This window comes from Carcharodon carcharias, chromosome 19 (assembly GCF_017639515.1).
Source record: "Carcharodon carcharias isolate sCarCar2 chromosome 19, sCarCar2.pri, whole genome shotgun sequence".
Taxonomy (NCBI): Eukaryota; Metazoa; Chordata; class Chondrichthyes; order Lamniformes; family Lamnidae; genus Carcharodon; species Carcharodon carcharias.
Genome location: NC_054485.1, coordinates 19,604,528 through 19,620,175, shown reverse-complemented (window position 1 = coordinate 19,620,175; position 15,648 = coordinate 19,604,528). Strand labels below are relative to the sequence as shown.

Below are 15,648 nucleotides of genomic sequence, written 5' to 3'. Positions count from 1 at the left end.
CATATTGGACTCAAAACATTGACTCTTTTTTCTCCACAGATGCTGCTAGACCTGCTGAGTTTTTTCCAGCATTTTCTACATTTATTTCAGATTTCCAGCATCCGCAGTATTTTACTTTTATTTCTATGGTCAAAAATAAGGAAGTATCAGCTGGGGGTGGTTCTTCTGATGGTTCTGCAGTAACTCCTTTTGGAAAGTATGCATGTGTGGATTTTGCAAATGGCCTGAATGAGGCTTGGCTGTGATGCCCCCAGCTTTTAAATGCACAATAGACAGGCATTGTCTCTGGTCATACATGAGGTGCGGCCACTTGAACCAAAGACCTGAGGGTATCTGCAACCTGTGAAACCACACAATAACAGTCTAGCTGATCACAAAGTTAGGGCTTAATTTTCTTGCAGTCATCAGCGAAATGGCAGGGCAAAATCCTTACCTGTCTGTGCAATCTAACAGCATCTGACTATAATTTCCATGGGGAAGTCTTATTTAGTATGTAGGGCAGATTTGGATCCTCTATGCAACCCATTGTCAGTGTCTATTATTCCCTATATAACCCATTGATAGGTATCTATTAAGCCCTTTGTAATCAAATTGCAGGCTTTTAACTATGCTTTATGCACTTTAATGTTCATATTTTTCAGTCTCATAAGTGTAATTTACCAGTTATGCAATTTCTGTGTATTGCTAAAATACACTTAATGATACATAAACAAGCAATTAATTTTCAGCTTGGTGTTGTAATGAACAATAAAATTAATTATATCAAAATACATATTTTAGAAAAAATATTTTTGAACTGAGTCTGATACCCTAACTGTAATCTACCACTGTCTATTTTGGTGTAACACCTCTATACTCTGTTTACATTGTGGGTAACTTGTTAGTCAAAGAATAAACCTGAATTGAAGAGATTAACAATGAGTTTTTAGAAAACAAAATGCTAGTTTAGTTGCATCATCTCAGGTAGAGAATCATTTTTTGTTTCATTTAATTTTTCTAAGCTTTAGTCCACTTCCTCTATAGTTGGTCCAGCAGATCCTGGGGCACTTGTTGCTCCTTGAGGAAATCCCCCCGGACCAGGGGCAGCACCACTCTGGTACAGCTGGGCGATGACAGGATTACACACCTTCTCCAACTCTTTTTGATGAAACTCAAACTCATCCTTTTCAGCCATTTGGTTTCGATCTAGCCAATCCAGGGTCTCCTTCACCTTGTTCAAGATTTTCTGTTTGTCATCTTCATTTAGTTTACCCTGGAAGAATAAAGATATAAAGCTCAAAACCATTAAGTAACTGATATAGTGGTATTCATTCTTTGTCATGGACACTGAGGTTTGAGTTTCACTGCCGCAAAGACATTGCAATGAGTCTTGATTTCACCAGGTTAAGAATGTAGGAATTTAAATAGATTTCAATTCCCCACATTACACAGAAAATTTATCCAGTGAGTACTTGACCCATAAAGACTAGAAACATTCCAGATTTGATTCCAAGTCTGTGCTGAGTTCGTGGATGTTTGTGAGGGCATTTTTAGTACATTACAATTGGTCATTAGGTTAGGGAGGGGGAAATTGGTTACAGTTCCAACAATTTCTGCAACACTGTTCAGGGAATTGATATAAAATTAAATAATGGGCTGTACTTTATCATTAAAACCACTGTAAACACAAGTGAAATTTATTCTGTCACTCCATGGCCTGGATCGTCTGATTGCCTCTTTGCCCAAACATTCCCCTGGCTCAACGCCGCTCTGCATTTCTTCCAGGACCTTTCGAGCCCAGTGTTCCCAGAAATGTGGAGCCCAGCATCCCTTGGGGAGCTCCGTCGTGGTGGAGTAGCGTTGGGGGAAAACAGGACACGCCTGTTTTTATGGTACTAGCTGCCATATGGTAAGTTTAAAGGTCCAGTTTGGATGTCCGTGAATGGGTGAGGGGGTGAGTGAATGAATGAGTGAAAGGGTAGGGTGGGTAAGGAAAGTGGGTAGCGTGGGTGAGGTGGCAGGTGGGTGAAGTGGCAGGTGGTAGGTGGGTGAGCTGGTACGTACATGAGGTGACAGGTGGGTCAGGTGGTAGTCAGGTCTGTGGAGTTGTGAGGTTGTGGTGGGGGTGGTCAGGTCAGTGTGATAGTCAGGTGGTCAGGGATGTAGTCAGGTCGGGTTGGGGAGCAGTCGGGTCAGAGGGGGTCAGTGTGAGTGATTGGGGTGTCAGTTCTGTAGTTACCCAGGAGTTAGACTAGATTTTAATCTGCCTAACATTTCCTCAGTATCTATTCAGGCAAGTACATCAGAACTGTCCAAAGTTCTCCCACTCTAACACAGAGTCAGAGGCATTTGCAGAGGTTCCTGGAGAGCAGGACAATTGCCCATCAGAAGTTGAAATTTCCTAGGCAATTCCCACATTGGTCAGCACTTCAGGACTTTGACAGGGTCCCAACATGCATCTTCAGTCATACATCCAGTCTCTGACAATCTGGAGACTGGAAGATTTGGGCCATGTGTTTCTACTCAGTGTTGCTCATTTAGCATATCCGTGCACATTTCCTGTTCTCTGTCTCTGTATATGGTGCAGCGCATGTGTATGGGTAGATGATTATTTCTAAGTCTGTATGCATGTATAATTCTAAGCGTGACTGTGTGCATGTATGCTTGTATATGAGAGTGAATGTGGTATGATATGATTGTGTATATGAGCATGTGCATGTGACTGTGTATATGAATGTGTGTGACTGTGCATATGAATGCAAGTGCATGTGATGGTGTGAGTGTGTCTTTGTGTATTGTGTGTATACTGTATGTTATGGTACAAACCCTATGGACACTGATGATTGCATGAGAATATTGACCACTTCGAAAAGGTAGCAGATAGCAGAAGCCAACCTGGCCCCATGGAACTGTATCCAAGCAAGGATTCTGTGTCTACTGGAGAGGAAAGAGAACAAAAAATTGCCAAGAAAAGGAAACATTGAGGACTGACTCAGCTCCATCTCAGTGCCAGATGGTGGGCAGCACTGTTATGTCAGAAATGTTTCCATAAAATATTATTTTAATTTTATTAAAGTGTCAACATTTGCATTCTTTGTTTGTGTATTTGATTCAAAACAGTATGGTGGAAATGATCTCATTAAACACTTTATACATTTAATGAATACTATCACAAGTCACTTGGGGAAATCTTTTGTTTAAGCATCTCGGATGTGTCAGGAGATGAAAGTGCTACATGCAGCTTCAGATCATTAATCCTCATGTGCCTTGGCTTGGGTATCTGTTCTTCAACTGCCTACTGTGATTTATACAACACTTTCCCATGATGTGATAAACTGTGCAGAGCTGAGTGTTTTACATCACTGCTTGCTCAAGCAGACAGATTAATCTGTGTTAAATGTATTATCTTTCTTTCCAAGAATACAACCCACGAGAATTTATCTAAACACCGGTGATCTGCAATCAGCTAAAATGCTTAATTTGCACAGCACATTGTAACTATTCTCATAAGGTGCTTTCTATGTTACTGGCATACACCAGTTTTTTCATAGTCCATCTTCCTATTTCCTTAGAAACACACTACTTGATATCACAGTGTATATTCCTACCTTTATGTTATCATCTTCCACTGTGGATTTCATACTGTATGCGTAAGATTCAAGGGTGTTCTTGGCAGTTACCCTCAATCGTTGTGATTCATCATCCGCTTTGTAATGCTCTGCCTCATTCACCATGCGATCAATGTCCTCCTTGCTCAGACGCCCCTTGTCATTCGTGATGGTGATTTTATTCTCCTTACCAGTACTCTTATCCACAGCAGAAACATTCAATATTCCATTGGCATCAATGTCAAAAGTGACCTCTATCTGAGGGACACCCCGAGGTGCTGGTGGGATTCCTATCAACTCAAACTTGCCCAGTAGATTGTTATCTTTGGTCATGGCTCGTTCACCTTCAAACACCTGGACCAGGACCCCAGGCTGGTTGTCTGAGTAGGTGGTGAAGATTTGAGTCTGCTTGGTGGGGATAGTTGTGTTCCTCTTGATCAGGGTTGTCATCACTCCCCCAGCTGTTTCAATGCCCAGTGATAAGGGTGTCACATCCAGAAGGAGCAGGTCCTGCACTATTTCTGAGCTGTCTCCATTCAGAATGGCTGCTTGTACAGCTGCCCCATAAGCCACTGCCTCATCAGGATTGATGCTCTTATTCAGCTCCTTCCCATTAAATAGGTCCTGCAGAAGCTTCTGGATCTTTGGGATTCTGGTAGATCCCCCTACAAGCACAATTTCATGGATACGGCTCTTGTCCATTTTGGCATCTCTCAGAGCTTTCTCCACAGGCTCCAGAGTTCCTCGGAAGAGATCTGAGTTCAGCTCCTCAAACCGTGCCCGGGTGATGGAGGTGTAGAAGTCTATACCCTCGTACAGAGAGTCGATCTCCAAACTGGCCTGGGAACTGGAGGAAAGGGTTCGCTTTGCTCGTTCACAGGCAGTATGGAGGCGACGCACAGCTCGCTTGTTCCCACTGATGTCCTTCTTGTATTTGCGCTTGAACTCTTCAATGAAATGGTTCACCATACGGTTATCAAAATCCTCACCACCGAGGTGTGTGTCTCCAGCTGTGGATTTGACCTCAAAGACACCATCTTCGATGGTGAGGATGGACACATCGAAGGTTCCACCACCCAAGTCAAAGATGAGGACATTGCACTCAGCTCCCACCTAAACAAACCACAAAACAATTTAAGGGGTAAATCCACACCAGAGGGAGGGTTGGGTGATCAGAACAAAATCAAACAAGATAAATATCACAAACTACAAATTAGTTTGAGATGCTGTGTCGCAAAGGACAGTTTCTGGACTGGGCTCCATTTCTGACTGGTTGCTTACCATGTCCTTTGGAATCACAGGGGAGTTAAGTCAATTTAATGCAGTGAACAGTTTGGAGTGGTTCATGGTGCTCATTGAAATTGTTCTGCAGTTATTTTAATCACAGTATTGCCACATGATGTATGAGAAATATGTATTTCATCTAGTATATTGTAATTGCTGAAAAAAGAGATATGCTATCAAAGCTTATTGTCTTGCACTCATCAGGACTGTCAGCAGTGCCGTAAGATTTGTTTACTTAAACTCCTTGCTGCATATGATATGTGTACTGAGTAATTTTAAAATGCAAGATAAGCCAACAGTAAAGGGAACAATAATTTTTACTGCATAAGAAGAAAGTGCTGATTGGTTGGCAAGTGGACTCTAATTGGTAGAGGTGTTGACATGGAGAATGCAGCAGAGAGCAGTTAACTTTTAACTGTGAGGCTGATGTTTCAAATTCAAAGCAGGCAGGTCAACTCTCATTGGTCAAGGCATTGTCATGGGGAATGAACCAAGGAATGGTGGTTCCCCCAAGCTTTTGTTAAGTTGAAAAGGCGATGTTCCTTCTGTCTGCAAAGGACAGGGCCTTCTGTGTGAATATATGTGGTTTTTAGAATGTGTAAGTGAGCTACACTGCGAGCATGACTGATAATCTTAAATTAGATTTCAGTGTAATTCTTAGCACAATCAGGATTGTTTAGCAAGTGTTGTCCAATCATGGAATCAGTCTAATGTTGGACACTATGTTTTGAGTTTTGCAAGCATGAGCTGGTCAGGTACAATAAATACTTTGCCTGTTGTGAACAGCCGAAGGCTGTGCTGTTTTAAAGAATCTGCCAGTTATTGGGATATATCCTACATATTAGCATCATACTGGCACTGATATTCATATATCACATTACTCATTTTGGTGATAGGCAGAACATCTCTTTGGCTTGAAGGCAGCATCCTGTTGGTGGAGAATATCACTCATGTTGCTACTGCATAGTAACAGTGTGCAATGGTTAGCTTCACCTTTGCTCAAATTTTTGAGACACCTTACCCTTCCAAGATAATCTGAAGTAGACTAGGCACTTTCCAGGGCTGAAAGTGGTGGTCTTAGGCCCATTCATGAGTTTGTGCAATATACAGCGAGCAAGGATTTGATCAGGGTAGCCATTATCCCACAGGATGTCTTTGATGCATCCTATTTAAAATTACAGCTCAGGAATGTAACCCATCCTTATTACATGTTTTCTTATGGGTAAGTGATTTTTCACTTAGCACGTTTTTATTTAGCATGCTGTTTTTAGGAACAGAAGTGAAGAAAATAGAAATAAAAGAAATGGACAAAGGTCCAGAGAGGCAGCTAAAATGCTAAACAAAGAATAGCTACTGAAATTTCTGTTCTTTCAGAGAAATAAATAAAATCTTAATATTAATATAATATAAAAGCAAAAAACTGCAGATGCTGGAAATCCAAAACAAAAACAAAACTACTTGGAAAAACTCAACAGGTCTGGCAGCATCTGTGGAGAGGAGCACAGTTAATGTTTCGAGTCCGAATGACCCTTCAACAGAACTGTTGAAGGGTCATTCGGACTCGAAACGTTAACTGTGCACCTCTCCGCAGATGCTGTCAGACCTGTTGAGTTTTTCCAGGTATTTTTGTTTTTGTAAAATCTTAGTATTGTTAGTTCAAGGTAAATGTGATTTACACTAATGGTATTGTTTAGGCTACTTTCACAATGTACTGCGACCTAATCTCTCAAATTATATTGCAGTCTATTCTTATACTTAATTATATTCATTGCCATTGTATATTGTAGCCTAGTTCATGGTGTAATGTAATCTACTCTTGATACACTGAGGTCTTGTGTCATTGTGTAACATTATCTACTGTCAATGTACATTGTAGTCTAGGCTTTATGGTGTAGAGTGAGCTACTCTCATTGTATATTGTAGTTTAGTCTTTACATCTTTCTGCCCCACAACCAATTCTGTACACCTCCTGAATCTTCATTGTTATGAAAATAATTCCAGCAGCACATTCTCTGATAATCTACCCTCAGATAGCTTCTGACTTCATTTGCCGCCACACCTGAGTCCAAACTTGGACAACTCATCAATGTTGCATGCCATTTCCATCCTACCTATGTCAACCTTATCCCACCATGGGGCCTCTGACTTTAACTCTGGACTCCATCCTATTGTCTCCTAACTATTCGCCGTATATAAGATTTTTATGTATTCTAGTAATTGCTAAGTAACTTAAGTGTCATTTGCCTGAGCATTTTGGCTGCCACTCCAGACCTTAGCCCATTACTCCTATTTCTACTTTCTTCACTTCTTTTCTGTTTACCCCTTCTAGATCCCACTCTCCTGTCATCATGCCTCCTTTCATTTCCCCTCTCTCAAGTACTCTGCTCTTCCAAATCCAACCTTTCAGAGTGCTTCAACCTTCCTATTTTCCTACCACCATGCAGGGCCAGGTTCCCTCTTAGATAAGTTTAAAGCTTCCCTCTGTGCCCCTCTTGGCATTCTCCAAAAGGCCCATCAAGGCAGTTGACGCTGCCTCATTATGAGCAGTAATCCCAACTACCCCATCCTACTCTTCAGTGACCTTTCAACCTAGTGAATTGACTAGGGGGCTAATCTTGCCAATCTGCTCCCCAGCCCTCCCACTGCTGACACAGTGGGCTCTACCAGCAGATCAGCTAACACTTCCTTCTCTGCATCTCCCTTCAGGGTGTCCATTCATTTGTGAACAAAGCCCTGACCATCCATAAACTTATTGTAGATCACTGCATCAACATCATGGCCTTGATAGAAATCTGGCCAAGGGATGATAACACATCCCTTGAAATCAGTCCTCCCCCACCCCGGTTATACATTCTACTATTTGCCTTGTCAAGAGGTGCTGGTGTGGCTTTTATCATCAAATCACACTTTGACCTGTCCCGTTATGCCTCTGGCACTTTCTTCTCCTTTGAGCATCTTGCCTCATTCCACCCCTCGCATTACTCATTTAAAATACTACTGCCCACCCAAGTACTATTTAAATGTTCTCACTGAGACATTTTCACTTGATCTTATATTGTCCCTCCTCATTCTTCCTTCCAAATGTATCACTTCACATTTCTCTGCATTAAATTTAATTTGCTACGTGTCCACCCATTCCACCAGCCTGTCTCTGCCCTCTTGAAATCTATATGTATCTTCCTCACACTTACTTTTGTGTCTTCCACAAATTTGAAACTGTGCCTTGCACACCCAAGTCCAGTTCATTAATATAGATCATGAAAAGCTGTGGTCCTAACACCGATCCCTGGGCAGTCAAATATATACCTTCCTTAAGTCTGAAAAACAACTGTTCACCACTATTCTCTGTTTCCTGTCACTCAGCTAACTTTGTTTCAAAGCTTCTACCCCTTTTATCCCTCAGGCTTTAACTTTGCTGACTTTTGCCACAAACTGAGTATTCTAGCCAGCAACTCCATTGATCTCCCCCTTGGCAACTATGAGGCTGAACCAGACTGTTCACAAACTTGGTGTCATATTTGACCCTGAGATAAGTGACTGTCTATGTATCTGCATCATCATCAAAACCACCAATTTCCACCCGTCGCCTGATTCTGTTTCAGCTCAGCTGCTGCTGAAAGCCTCACACATGATTTTGTTACTTCCAGTCCTGATTGTTCCAGTGCACTTAGGACCTGTCTCCCATATTTTACACTCCATAAATATTTACAGTTATTCAAAACTCTGCTGCCCATGTCCTTATTTGCACCAAGTTATGTTCACCATTACCCCTCTGCTTGCTGACCTACATTGGCTCCCAGTTAAGCATCACCTCTATTTTAAAGTTCTCATCCTTAGTTTCAAATCCCTCCACGGCCTCCCCACCCTATGTCTGCAATCTCTTCCAGCCCCACAACTGTCTGTGCTCCTAATCCTGGCCGTTTGAGCATCTCAATTTTAATTGTTCCAACATTGCCTTCAGCTACCAAGGGCCTAGTGTCTGTCATACTTTGTTTTATAGTGCTCCTGTGAAGAACTGTGGGACGTTTTATTACATTAAACGTGCTATACAAATACTAATTGTTGTTGTAAAGATGAAGCATAGAAACAGGCCATTCGGCCTAACCAGATAATGCTCCGCAGAAACCCCCCCCTGCCTCACTTCACTTATCAGCAAAACCTGCTAATACTTTGTCCCTAATTGCCCATCCATACTATTTGCCTCAACTGTAGCAGGTTCCGCATTCTAACCGCTCTCTGCACAAAGGAGATTCTTCCGAGCTCCCCATTGGATTATTAGTGACTATCTTATGTTTCTGAGCTCTAATTTCAGAATCCCCCGCAGTCAAAAGTAGAGCAAAAACTTTTTTTTTGCTTTATAACCTTATAACATACTTCTAGGCATCAGCAGTTGTCTCCGTTAATGTCTGTAACATCTATGTGATCTCACTCTTTGACCTTGAGGTGTACCTAAGGTTATCTGCAGAGATGATAACCCACCCTCTTGTCCAGCCCATAGGCGATGGCGGCGGCTGTGGGCTCATTAATGATCCTCAGGATGTTGAGTCCGGTGATAGCCCCGGCGTCCTTGGTGGCTTGGCGCTGGGAATCGTTGAAATAAGCGGGGACGGTGATGACGGCGCTGGAGATGCTCCTTCCCAGGTAAGCCTCTGCGATCTCCCTCATCTTGGACAGGACCATGGAGGAGATCTCTTCTGCGTAGAAGGTCTTGGTTTCGCCCTTGTGCTGAACCTCAACTTTGGGTCTGGAGGAGTCGTTGACCACTTTGAAAGGCCAGTGTTTCTTGTCGGTCTGGACAGTCGGGTCATCGTATCTCCTGCCGATCAGTCTCTTGGCGTCGAATATGGTGTTCTGGGGGTTCATGGCCACCTGGTTCTTGGCCGCGTCCCCGATCAGCCTCTCTGTGTCGGTGAAGGCCACGTAACTAGGAGTGGTGCGGTTACCCTGGTCATTGGCGATGATCTCCACCTTGCCGTGTTGGAAGACTCCGACACAGGAATAGGTGGTGCCCAGGTCGATGCCCACCGCCGGAATGGTTTTGGAGCTCATGGCTGCGGGAGGAGGAGAGAATGCTGCCCAGACTCCGCGACTTGCGCTGGGTGAAGCGGGATGCTCTTTATACCAATGTTAGAAGGTTCTGGAAGAGTGTGATGGACATTGGCCCATGTGCCAGGCATTTGGCCGTGATGGAGTTACCAGAAATAGAGTGATTAGTCAGCAGAGCAGCATCATTGGAGGTAACCAAATACAGTCGTGTCTACCAGAGACACAGTTTCACACAGGGAACAGGGAAAGGGTATCGATATCTAATCAGAGCTAGGGTATCGAAATCTAATCAGAGCATGTATTGATATCTAATCAGAACAGAGTATCGATATCTAATCAGAGTTAGGGTATCGATATCTAATCAGAGTAGGGGTATCGATATCTAATCAGAGCTAGGGTATCGATATCTAAGCTGAGAAGGGTAACGATATCTAATCAGAATGTATTATCTAATTAGAACAGGGTATCGATATCTAATCAGAGCAAGGGTATCGATATCTAATAAGAACAGAGTATCGATATCTAATCAGAGATAGGGTATTGATATCTAATCAGAGTAGGGGTATCGATATCTAATCAGAGCTAGGGTATCGATATCTAATCAGAACAGAGTATTGATATCTAATTTGAGAAGGGTAACGATATCTAACCAGAGTAAGGTATCGTTCTGTAATCAGAACAGGATATCGATATCTAACCTGGTGTATCGATATCTAATCAGAGCAAAGGTATCGATATCTAATCGGAACAGGGTATCGATATCTAATCAGAGAATGGTATCGATATCTAATCAGAGTAGGCTATCGTTATCTAATCAGAACAGTATATCGATATCTAATTAAAGCTAGGGTGTGGGAAGCATCAGTAGTTAGTTCGCTTGTTAGCTTAGTTAGTTAGCTTATCCCCATTTCCCCCACGTTTCTGTTCTTTGCCTCTATTTGTCTTTATATCATGTTTCTTTGCCCTCCTTCTGCTCCTATCTCTTATATTTAATTTGTTATTTATTCTTTCCCCCTCCCGTTGTGATACTAGATGTTCACGCTCCCACTTGTATTGCCGAGGTCACGTCGCACCTGCTGGAAGTTGAGAGAAGCTGTGTTTGGGAGGCTCAGCAACCAGCAGTGAAGATCTATTTAAAGCTGTTTGTTTTCCTGGGTCATTAGTTTATTAATATCAGGATTGCTGTAGCGTGAATCAGACTCTAAGCAGCTTGCTGAAAGCTGCACCCTGCTCACATCCCTGCCGGTGTCTCTCGGTCCCCAGAGCGCCCGGGGTTATTTTGGACTCCTGATTGAGCAGTGGTTGAGAATGTGAGTGCGGCGAACAGCAAGATATTCAATAACACGTTGCCTTGGTGAGTTAGTCACAGTGCGTGATGCAGGACCAGTGATGAGTGGGAAATGAATGGCAGGGTCTGTCAAGACGTTTCTTTTTTTTTCTGTCGGTTTTAAAACAGCCTGTTTGAATTTCTGGGTTCTAAATCAACCTTAAATCAGGAACAGTGAGAAACGTAAAACATCACTTTTTGTTTTAGATTTCCAGCATCCGCAGTGAGAAACATAGCCGGGCAGGATTTGAACCTGTATCGGGAAACTCTAAAGGATTTTACACCCATGACCTGAACCACTCAGCTTAGTACACAGGCTCCTAAAATCGCGGAACTTGAGCCGTAGTTAAACTCAGTGAGCCTGACGTGCTATCCCCTTGCGATAGGTCCTGATGTTCAGTTTGCTGTAACAGCCTGGGAACCGTGCGCTGATGGTTTGGGTGACCTCTCCACTCAAACCTCAAGATCCTTCTCCTGTTCTGATACTTCCAGTACATTCCCATTTAGCAGGTAATCCACATCAACCTTCTCTCTGACAAATCTCATCACCGGACCTTCCCTTATTAAATTCTATCTGATATTTCCCCACCACTAGTCGAGATTATCCAGACCCATTCGAATTTGTATACAGTGATGTTCATCATTCGCCACCGCTGCCAATTCGGTGTCGTCTGCAATTTTTAAAATACGAATTAGGAGCAGGAGTAGGTCACTCGGCCCCTCGAGCCTGCTCCACCATTCAACAAAATCATGGCTGATCTGATTGTAACCTCAACCCCACATTCCTGCCTATCCCCGATAACTTTTCTTTGTTAATCAAGAATCTATCTAGCTCTGCCTTAAAAATATTCAAATACTCTGCTTCCACCACCTTTTGAGGAAGAGAGTTCCAAAAACTCACAACCCTATGAGAGAGAAAAATTCTCCTCATCTGTCTTAAATGAGTGACCCCTAGTTCTAGATTCTCCCACAAGAGGAAACAATCTTTCCACATACACTCTGTCAAGACCCCTCAGGACCTTAAAGGTTTCAATTAAGTCACAATTAAGACTTACTCTTCTAAATTCCAGTGGAAACAAGCCTAACCTGTCCAGCCTTTCCTCATAAAACAACCCACCGATTCCTGGTATTAGACTAATAAACCTTGTCTGAGCTGCTTCTAATGCACTTACATCTTTCTTTAAATTAGGAGACCAGCACTGTATTCCAGATGTGGTCTCACTAATGCCCTGTATAACTGAAGCATAACCTCCCTACTTTTGTAATCAATTCCCCTTACAATAAACAATAACATTCTATTAGTTTTCCTAATTACTTGCTGTACCTGCATACTAACCTTTATGATTCATGCACGAGGACACCCAGAACTCTCTGAATCTCAGGGCTGTGTAATCTCTCAACATTTAGATAATAAGCTTCATTTATATTCTTCCTGCCAAAATGAACAATTTCACATTTGCCCACATTATACTCCATTAGCCAGATCGTTACCCACTCACTTAACCTATCCATGTCACTTTGTAGCCTCCTTACATCCTCTTCACAATTCACTTTACTACCTATCCTTGTGTCATCAGCAAATTTAGCAACTATTCCTTTGGTCCTTTCATCCAAGTCATTTATATAAATTGTAAAAAATGGAAGCCTCAGCTCTGATCCCTCTGGCACACTATTCTTCATATCCTGCCAACCAGAAAAAGATCCATTTATGCCAACTCTCTATTTTCTGTTAGCTAACCAATTTTCTATCCATGCCAATATGTTACCCCCATACCACAAGCTTTTATTTTCCACAATAACCTTTGATGTGGCACTTTATCAAATGCCGTCTAGAAATCTAAGTATAAGAAATCATCCACAGTTCCCCTTTATCCACAGCACATGCGACTGCTTCAAAGAACTCCAATAAATTGGTTAAACATGATTTCCCTTTTACAAAACCATGTTGACTCTGCCTGATTGCCTTGAATTTATCTAAGTGCCCTGCTATAACATCTTTAATAATAGCTTCTAATATTTTCCCTATGACAGATGTTAAGCTAACTGGCCTATAGATTCCGGCTTTCTGTCTTTCTCCCTTTTTGAATAAAGGAGTTATATTTTCTATTCTCCAATCTAATGGAACCTCCCCAAATCTAGGGAATTTTGGAAAATTAAAACCAGTGCATCATTCATGGGATGGCGAGATCAGCATTCATTGTCATTCCTAATTAGGTCATTGTGGACGCAGTTCCTTTACGTGAATCATTAATGAACATTCCAAACACGAACTTGCAACACTTCACTGACACCTGGCTGCCAGCCAGATATTATACCAATTCTGACACTGCTCCCTCTTTTGTGAAACACTTGAAAAATAATGGTGAAATATTTCAATTTCTTTATCATCAAAGGCTTACACCCCCGCCCCATCCCAGACACCCCCGAAGATTGCCTTGGACATATTGGAATTCATCCTTCCAGAAAGCCAACCCAAACATCTTTCCATTAAGTTGGTAAATGAAGCCAGCCTCTTGTTGGTGCACCTTTTGCCCAGTTTTCACCTTGGTGAAGTTAAATCTGCTTTCAAGTTATTTAAACGTAATTTTCACGTAAGTAATGCAAAAATAATGATTTGATTAATATAAAAACAGAAAGGTCATTCGGACTTGAAACGTTAACTCTGTTTCTCCCTCCACAGAGACTGTCAGGCCTGCTGAGTTTTTCCGGCATTATCTGTTTTTATTTCAGATTTGCAGCATCCGCAGTATTTTGCTTTTGTTATAATCATTTGATTTGTGGTCTCAGTAGATATTGACCTTTACCTGCTTTTGAGGGGGGTGGGGGGGTGCGGTGATGCGAGCGAAAGGGAAGAGTGGTCTAGCCGAGTGGATTCTCCCTTCTCATACAGAACCCTACACAGAATTTTCGACCCCTTCATTTCAATGGGATGCAAATCGGTCGGGTTCTGGAACGGGCGTGCCCTCCGCTCCCGCAGATTACTGCCCAGCCGTCGAACACCAACATTTACCCTATTGTCACTACTGCCCCCTTGCTATCCCTCCCCAATGTCTCGCTGCACGTTTCTCTGTAGCTCCTCTGTGTTTCTCAGGCTCCTGAGGCTACACCGTGGTTGCTCAATGATTGACAGGTTGGGCGACCAATGGGGACTTGCCGCCGCCTACCTGTGGGTGACGGAGCTGGGCGGAAGTGGCTGAAGTTTGGTGAAAATCTTGGGGAGTTCTTAACGAGCTGGAATCTCTCCACTGACATTTGCATTCGTCGCCCTGTCTGGTCCGGGGGTCGAGGAGGAGATGGAACCGATCAACACCTGGAGCCCACGCAGGGTCTCGGTGTGGTTACAAGGTGAGAGACCACAAAAGGGAGGGGGAAATGAGGAAGTGCAGCTTCAGGTGTTTCTCCTTGAAGGAAGCGAGCGAGTTGTGTCTTGTCTTGTTGACCGTCGCAATTTATTCTGGTTCGGCGTTCCTGCAGACACACTGATAATGAAATCTGTTTACAATCAGTGGATTGTGTAACTCCCTCCCTGCACGAACAGGTCTGTAACCAGCGCCTTTTATTTAGCCAACTTTCAAGGCTAAATCATACTATTGTTTATAGTTACATTTGTAGATGTTTATAGCAATAGAGCTCGCCCCGATGGATTTGTCCACCTTGACCAGGACTAAGATTTCCTCTCTTCCCACCCCCCCCCCCCGCCCCCCCACCCCCCCCCCCCCCCCCCCCCCCACACACCTGCCGCTCCGGCTCGGCTTTGGGCAAACGTGGCCCCGATATTGCACAAGGGAAAGGGCAGCTGTTCGTTTTGGACGTCATGCCCTCAAACCCACTATACTTGAATTGGTTCCGGTCCCAGATCGGATCCTTTTCCATATTGTTCTACATTCACCCCAAGGGTTGGAATGAAGAATCAAAAGACTCACTATCTACAGCACTGACACTTTCACGATCCAAACTTCATGGACATTCTAACAGCAATTATGCTATTTATTTATCGTTTTTCACATAGCAAAACATCCCTAGGTGTTTTACAACGTGGAAGCTATGGATTGATGTCGTGTAAAAGCAAAATACTGCTGATGCTGGAAATCTGAAACAAAAACAGAAAATGCTGGAAAAATTCAGCAGGTCGAGCAGCATCTGTGGAGCTAGAAACAGAGTTAATTTTCTTCAGAGCTCTGTTTCTCTCTCCACAGATGCAGCTAGACCTGCTGAGTTTTTCTAGCATTTTCTGCGATTGATGGAGTGTGTCCGGTTATGGGTTAGACAGATATGTCTCCTGGCACTCAGTGTCTTTTGTCTGTGTCATAATGGGATGTGGAGTACAAGCCAAAGCATGGATTGGAGGGAAAATTGGGAAAGGATGCTATACTGGGCAGGTACTGGAACCTGAACACCAATTGG

General features: G+C 42.9%; 2 protein-coding genes across 7 annotated transcripts in view; one reads left to right on the top strand and one right to left on the bottom strand.

Annotated features, from left to right (window-relative positions):
• Positions 1–324: 324 nt before the first annotated feature.
• LOC121291605 (heat shock cognate 71 kDa protein-like) lies at positions 325–9,947 on the bottom strand. Its single transcript, XM_041213038.1, has 3 exons — positions 9,351–9,947; positions 3,588–4,700; positions 325–1,252 (listed from the first exon to the last, which is right to left on the bottom strand). The coding sequence occupies exons 1-3, from the start codon at positions 9,918–9,920 to the stop codon at positions 1,004–1,006; spliced, it is 1,932 nt and encodes a 643-aa protein (XP_041068972.1). The 5' UTR covers positions 9,921–9,947; the 3' UTR covers positions 325–1,003.
• A 4,484-nt stretch (positions 9,948–14,431) lies between these two features.
• The window catches only part of cnksr1 (connector enhancer of kinase suppressor of Ras 1), a 68,770-nt gene continuing 67,553 nt past the window's right edge, over positions 14,432–15,648 (top strand). For 4 of the 6 annotated variants that reach the window (XR_005946119.1, XM_041213597.1, XM_041213596.1 and 1 more), the window contains exon 1: positions 14,432–14,589. Coding sequence is in view for 3 of the 6 variants with exons in the window: in XM_041213597.1 (XP_041069531.1) it covers positions 14,538–14,589 (52 nt within the window). In the remaining 3 variants the exon portion in view is untranslated. Of the gene's footprint in view, positions 14,590–14,649; positions 14,783–15,648 lie in introns of those variants that run through there. The other 2 variants (XM_041213599.1, XM_041213598.1) reach the window with 2 other exon arrangements.

Coding starts and splice junctions, on each gene's coding strand:
- LOC121291605 (XM_041213038.1), bottom strand. CDS start 9,920: ATGAGCTCCAAAACCATTCCGGCGGTGGGCATCGACCTGGGCACCACC. Junction 4,701..9,350: donor CCTATGGGCTGGACAAGAGG/GTGGGTTATCAT, acceptor TGGTTTGTTTAG/GTGGGAGCTGAGTGCAATGT. Junction 1,253..3,587: donor TGGAAGATGATAACATAAAG/GTAGGAATATAC, acceptor TTATTCTTCCAG/GGTAAACTAAATGAAGATGA.